The sequence below is a fragment of the Sprattus sprattus genome (assembly GCF_963457725.1).
Source record: "Sprattus sprattus genome assembly, chromosome: 16".
Taxonomy (NCBI): Eukaryota; Metazoa; Chordata; class Actinopteri; order Clupeiformes; family Clupeidae; genus Sprattus; species Sprattus sprattus.
The window spans coordinates 17,018,584-17,026,083 of NC_137914.1; the positions used below are offsets into that span (position 1 = coordinate 17,018,584).

At 46.0% G+C, this 7,500-nt stretch overlaps 1 protein-coding gene across 1 annotated transcript in view; it reads left to right on the plus strand.

Moving 5' to 3' along the window:
- cacna2d3a (calcium channel, voltage-dependent, alpha 2/delta subunit 3a) overlaps positions 1–7,500 on the plus strand; it is a gene marked incomplete at its 5' end in the record, with an annotated part of 162,966 nt that overhangs the window by 62,512 nt on the left and 92,954 nt on the right. The window contains 3 exon segments of the mRNA XM_080854608.1: positions 2,169–2,300; positions 3,974–4,034; positions 4,497–4,647. Of these exon segments, the coding sequence (XP_080710734.1) occupies positions 2,169–2,300; positions 3,974–4,034; positions 4,497–4,647 (344 nt within the window).

A 7,500-nucleotide genomic window follows, 5' to 3' on the forward strand; every position in this document is an offset into this window, starting at 1 on the left:
ATTGCCTTGGCTCTGGATTGCGGAATGGCAGCAACAAAGCACAGTCCAACAGGGAATGTAAGAACCAACATACCGTAGAACTGTAAGAACCAAAGTACTGTAAGAAGCAAAGTACTGTAGTACTGTATGAACCAGCGTACTATAGTACTGTAAGAGCTGGAAGAAAATGTCCAAGGTAGAACTAGAGTGGAACTGACTGGATTAGTATTTGGTAATATGTTACACTCAAGTCTTTGTGAGACAGCTACATTAAAGGAATGCTGTTCTCATGTTAGAGTTGGAAATGAAAAGCAGTGTGGCTTCATATTGTCTATCGTTGTTTTCCTCTTCAAGCGCATGTGATACGGTAGACATCGGACTAGCGCATCCTAAGGCTATGAGTAGAAGGGAGGTGCCGCTTCATTCAAATGGAAACTTCATTACTTCATCACATAAATTAAGTCCGAGTATAATGAAAGACATCCCTGGGTGCGTTCATTTTGGGAGTTCATTTCTGATTTAACGAATGAGTAAATTTCTCCTTTTGTTGGAATTAGGAGAGCCTACAGCTATCTTTCTCTCTCCCTCCCACTCTCTCTCTCTCTCTCTCTCTGTCTCTCTCTCTCTCTCTCTCTCACTTTCTTTCTCTCTTTCTTTCTGTCTTTACTTCCTCTGTCTCAATCTCTCTTATTTCAAGTCAAGGCCCTCTTTATACTTTAGTGAAGTGAATGTAGTGCCCATGTGTGTCCGTCCTCTGTGTCTGTACTACTCATCTCTGTAATGGCGCATGACCAGTGCTAATATGCTAATATGCAGACATGGTTATGCACCTCATATGTGTGTCTGAAGGATGTGTGATTCAATTTTAATTTTTCTTTCGATGATTATGAGAGGTGCAACTGTATAATAGCATGTATAGAGAGATAGGGATAGAGAGAGAGAGAGCGAGAGAGAGTGAGTGAGTGTCTTCTTGAATTAATCTCTCATGCCCCCATGAAACCCTGCTGTTTTTCTCTCTCTCTCTCTCTCTTTCTGAAATCTAATCAAATCAAATGACGCTTTTCTTTTGGCATGAAGGAATGAACTGTTGCCAAAAGTTTGACACTATGTAGACACTATGCCCTCTTTATTGATTTTAAAGGAACATTTTTTTGATGGCAAAATGTCATAGTAATGAAAACAAGAATAATGACTACAGCAGGAGTACAAGCGCAGTTCATCTAAGTTAAGTTAGGTTATTTTCATGTAACAGAGTATAAAACGTATCCATCCACATATACACACTGTAGATCTACCCACCAACATACATGCACACAGGTCTCTTGAATTCATTTGAATTCAGTACAATTCTCGACCCTCTCTCTCTCTCTCTCTCTCACTCTCTCTCTCTCTCTTTCTTCTTGTCTCTTCCCCTTACAGATAACTAACATGCTCTTGTGCTGATAGCCGCGGCCTGCTCGCCCAGTCTTCCCTGCGCCCAATGAGATTCATAGCTCCTTTAGCAGCGGAATTGAAAAGAAACCTGTTTCATCTCATTTCAATATCTGCAATGATATTCAGAGTGACTGCTAGCGCTTCTCGCTCTCTCTCATCTCTCTCTCTCTCTCTATCTCTCTCTCTCTCTCTCTTTCTTACACAGACAGACACTCTCACACACACACTTACACACACTCACACACACACACTTACACAAACACAGGAATGTGGAGGTGTGTGCTTATTTGCCTGCTCCTCTTCCCTCAGGCAGGCTTGCGCCTCATGCTGGGGAATGAGTAGGAGTGGGAGAGAATCTGAGGGCTTTCTGCTCACTGCCTGCAAACTACACCGCTTGGCTAAAAGCTCTTCCTAACATGCCAATCTCCTTCAACCTTTTTAGCTGGGAATAATAATGATGTCAGGTTAAGATTGTTTCAGTTGCATATCAAAACAGAATATTTGGCTAGAGTGTCTCCTGGTGGGTATTACCTGATGACTGTTTGCATTGCATGACTCCCACCGGAACTTCCCAGCAATGTCTCCCGGCATTAACATATCTGTGACAAAAATGGCTCAGATTCATTTTTTTTAAATCCCTGGATAATCTCACTGAAACCATAACTTTGAATGTAAATTCTCCTAACTCTCATTTCCCTTTTCTCTTTCCTTTTCCCCTCTGTCATTTTCTCATCCTCTCTCCTTCCTTTTCTCAGACTCGGCCATTGTAAATGGAGTGTACTGGTCCGAGGCCCTGAACAAGGTGTTTGTGGACAACTTTGAGAGAGACCCATCTCTTATATGGCAATACTTCGGGAGTGCAAAGGGCTTCTTCAGACAATATCCAGGTGATTAATGATGTACATTGCATGGGTTTTGTGGTATGGTTATAGTACTATTTGATTTATTTATGATTTATGAATTTCTGTATAGGTATGTATAAGTGTGTGTGTGTGTGTGTGTGTGTGTGTGTGTGTGTGTGTGTGTGTGTGTGTGTGTGTGTGTGTGTGTGTGTGTGTGTGTGTGTTGTGTGTGTGTGTGTGTGTGTGTGTGTGTGTGTGTGTGTGTGTGTGTGTGTGTGTGTGAGTGTGAGTGTGTGTGTGTGTGTGTGTGTGTGTGTGTGTGCGCGTCTGTGTGTGTGTGTGCATGTGCGTGTGCGTGTGCGTGTGCGTGTGCGTGTGCGTGTGCGTGTGTGTGTGGCTGTGCGTGTTTGGCTGAGGCTGACATTCTGAGAGATGGTACACCGGCTCTGTGTAATTAGTTTGGCTAGACCTGTGTCCCTCAAGGCATAACAGTAGAGAATCTGGAAGCTTTCAGTCGAAGTGACGGTCAGGTAAAGCAAGCTGGAGAGAGAAACATAGAGAATAGAAAGAAAGAGAGAGCGCAAGAGAGAGGGAGAGGGTAGAGAGATTGTGTTGAAAATGAAACAGAAGACAGAGAGAGGATAGAAGAAGTGAAAGACAACAGGAAACAATGGCTGATGAGTACAGTGAGAGACTGACAGAAACAGAAGGTGAGATAGATGTAGGAGTAGAAGAGAAGAGGGGACTGGAGAGAGGAGAAGGTAATGGATGAGCCTGGTCCTCTAGGTGACCAGATACTCTTTATTTTGGAGCCACTAGTGAGCGCAGTGGATATCCATGTTCTCTGACTTACTTTTTACACTGCCATGTATTTAACAGACAGTTTGATCTGAAGGGATCCACAGGGTTTGAGCTCACAGGACATGATTGTATCAGCCACAGAAACACACACTTTCTCAATGTCTCTCTCTCTCTCACACACACACTCTCACATAGAGAAAGAGAGAGAGAGAGAGAGAGAGAGAGAGAGACCCAATCACTCACAGATACTCACCCTTTCACACTCAGTAATAAACTCACCCACACACACACCCACAGGTACACAAGCACACACTGCCTCCCACTGATTCAATTACCCGTGCTCTTTATTTGGATCCGCCGCCTTATTGAGTGCTGCATTGAGCAGCTCAGATGCCACAGATTGCCAGTCGCTCCTTCTGACAGACGAACGGATACGGATATAGAACGGAACGGTTCTCTCTGTCCACCTGCCACTCCATCTCTCTCTCTCTCTCCCTCTCTCTCTCTCTCTCTCTGTGTCTCGCTCTCTCTCTCAAACAACCCCTCCATCCCCACCCCCATTCAAAGCGCTGCTTATTAACATTCATAGCCTCCCAATAAAGGCCTCTTCCATTTAGTCACTCTCTTTTTCACACTTCATTTGCCGGCGTCCAATCTCCCGTGGCTGCTGCTGCCGCTGCCGCTGTTGCCGCTGCTGCTCTAATCTGGCCGATAATAGGGACTTTCATTACGCCTGCCTCTCCGCCCGAGGAGGCGGCACTGGCGGACTTTATTGTGGGGCGCGCCTATGAGTGTTTGTGTAAGCCTTTAATGCCGTCCGGGTTATTTATTTCCCCTATGCAATCTCTCTAAATGTACTTCTTCTTTTTCTTTCTCTCTTTCCCTTTCTCTCTCGTTCCCTCTCTTTCTCTCTCTAGGTGTAAAATGGACCCCGGATGAGCACGGTGTCATAGCGTTTGACTGTCGAAATCGAAAATGGTGAGATATCGTCATTGCCCCTTCACGTGGCAAACTCAATGAACACACTTTCACTATAGTGCCCAGACAACACAGCATAGTGAGCTACTGTGTGTGTACTATGCTTCAGTTGAGCATAGTCATGTATCTCATAAATGTTTGATGGTTGTATATCCCCATACATTGCTACCCAAGCATATCTGTTTGGCCATGCTTGAGTGTACTGTGTGGAACACATGCGGGACACAAAGGAATGGCTGATAAAGAACAGGAGTAGGTGTCTGCGTAGGTGATTTTATGCTCTCTGATACAGCTGTCTCAGATAAAGACCTGGACAGTCAATACTTAGTGTCAATAAATCCCACAGGCATATAAACTCTTTTTTTTTCTGTAGTCCCTTTATTCTGCATTGTGTATGCTGGTATTTCTTTATGTATATCTATGTGTGTGTGTGTGTGTGTGTGTGTGTGTGTGTGAGAGAAGGTATATTCAGGCGGCGACCTCTCCTAAAGACGTGGTGATCCTGGTGGATGTGAGCGGCAGCATGAAGGGCCTGAGGCTGACCATCGCCCGCCAGACTGTTTCCTCCATCCTGGACACGCTGGGCGACGACGACTTTTTCAACATCATCGCTGTGAGTCTCCTGCCACACACACACATTCACATACACACTCTCACACACACTTGCCCCCCCCCCCAAAAAAAGAATTAAATGTTTTTTTCGTAGTTCAACTGTACTCCTCAAAGCACTGACTAGTCACAGCAATGCCTTTGAGGGAAGACATTTTGCAAGACCATTTTTTTTCAGCATGAAATGAGCATTTCACATCAACAGCACATGCCCTTTTAGAAAAAAGTAGTCAAACTGCTCTTTTTAGTTGAATAGTTCTTTTCCCTCAGTAGGGATTTAGCACATTTAGAAAGAAAAAAATACAAACGCTGGGTCTTAGTGTAAGAACAAAGTGCAACAAAACGACTGCTGGAAGTTTTGTATTGTGCAGCCGGTCTCTGTGGTCGCTGATTGAGACGTTGTGAGGGAGGAGGTGAAGGTAGCTGGCAGGGGCCGCTCTCTGATGCTAGGCTTTCTGTGGTGCCCTTCTCCCATCGTGGTAGATGCCGTTGCCGCTGCCAGTGCCCGTGCCCTGGGCTTGGTGTGGACCCGGCTCTGAGTGCACAGTGTGTGTGTGTGCAGCCTGTAATTTGGCATCGGCTGCTGGTGGGAGCTTGTGTTATTTTCAGAAGGGTTGGCAGGAAGGGGTGTTTTAGGAGACGGCCTGTGGCGCACTGCTGAGATTGAGGGTTGGTGTGTGGGGGCGCAGCTTGTGTGTGTCTGTGTGTGTATGTGTATGTGTGTGTGTGCGTCCATGTCCATGTGTGAGATGGATGAGTGTATGTGTGACTTTCTGTGTGTGTGTGTGTGTGTGTGGGGAGAGGGGGGGGGGGGGGTAGCTCTGTGACTGTATTGGAATCATCTGACTGTGCTTTGCTGTCAGTGATAACTGGGCTGACACCCAGCAGTAAAACCAGTTCTGATTTGGCAGTGCGTGGCTGTGTGCAGATTAGTGATGTAATGCGTCTCTCTGGTTGAGAGGGAAGTCACACAGGTGTTTTAGTTTATTTTGGGTTATTTGCTGCGCTCACACCTCTCTTTCTGCTGACGCGGCTTTACAGTGGCCAGGTCAAGCCTCGCAGCTGTCTTAAGTCTTAATGTCACCTGGTCGGTTTTTGCTGCTTCAGCCTGTCCTAGTTGCCCACAGAACACAGTAGCTGTCAGGTCACCGTCAGGGTAGAACGAAATGAATAAGAAGAAAAAAAAAAAGGATAAAAGGAGAAGTGGAGAAATAGTTTCTTTCTGTTGCAGTGATGTTCCTGTGAATAGGTGGCAGGGGTGGCTGTGCCTATAACGGATCACAGAGCGTGACTTCTGAAAAACAACAGAAAGCAAACCCTCTACCACCGACCCCCCCCCCCCACACACACACCTCCCAGAATCATGGGGCGAGAAACTAATCAGCGGTGCACTGTGCATCATGGCCCCAGCCAATTAGGTGGCGTTTGGATGAATGCATCAGAATTGCAAACGAGTCCCTTTGATTAGATTAGCCCTGGGGCAGCGAATTGCACACATCGGTATCACGTTGGAGTTTGATGATGGTTCAAATCGAAGTGTTTCACAGATTCGCTGCCAGAGCCAGTCCTCTGTGCCGGCTCACTCCCACAAAGTCTTCATTAGCCGCGCGCAATATCCCCTTGTATCATAATCGTATTGACTGAACAATTATTTTTTTATTTGGCATAAATTATCTGAGAATTTAGCAAAATATCTAAGAGAGAGAGAGAGAGAGAGAGAGAGAGAGAGAGAGATACTCTTAAGACTTCATTGAGGAAACATTGTTCTATAATGGTTTATTCAGACTGATTACTACAATAGCCATTGTTGTGCCCTGAAAAGAACAAATGTTTTAATGGCATAACTAGTGTGTCCACACTTGTCGTAAAAGTATGCCCCCCCCCCCCCCCCCCCCCCCAACACACACACTCTTAACATCACCCCACCCACCCCCACAGGCCCACGTGGAGAGATTACGACAGAGCACGCATCGCAGGGGAAAATAGGCATCGTTTTCTAATTTACTTTGAAGTCTAATTTCTAGTCATGCATTAAATTAACAATATTATCTGAAAAAGGCAGGCGGCTTCCAGGGTTTAAGCTGGAGCATGGGGGATCGACGCCTTGGAAGCCATGCAGAAAATGAACAGAGAGAGAGAGAGAGAGAGAGATGGAGAGAGGGAAAGAGAGAGGGAGAGAAAGAGATGGGGATTGCTTGTGTTCATACACGGGGAAAAGAGAGAGTGATTACGGGGGATTGAGGGAGTGTTTTGTTGCGGCGAGGCGAGGCGCGGCTCTGCTGTCCTCCGCGGCCCCTGGCTGCTGTGAGAGGCTTATCGGGGGCCGCCGCAGAGTCATCATAGAGAGCAGCTCAGGTGTGACCTTGCTGGGGCCGTGTTTACAGCCAGCATGGGTGCTCACTCATCCCTTAAACGCATAAACACACACACACGTGCACACACACAAACACACACACGCGCACACACACACGCGCACACACACACACACACACACACACACACACAAACGCGCGCGCGCACACACAAAGCACACAAAAAGCACACAGGTATACACACATACACATACACACAGACTCACACACACACATGAGCAGAATGCGAACACACGCATTCAAGTACCAACACACACACACACACACACACACACACACACATGTACACGTACACACATGTGCATACACGTGCACACACACACAAATGTATGCCAAAGTTAATATGCAAGCACTATTGAAAGAACTACACAGAAATGAAAATAGTGAGGCTACTCTGAGATCAGGATGAAATATTGTATGATTTCAAAAGAGATTCTGTGTGCTTGTTAAAACCCAAGGAAGCACAGACAACCAGGAATGACAAC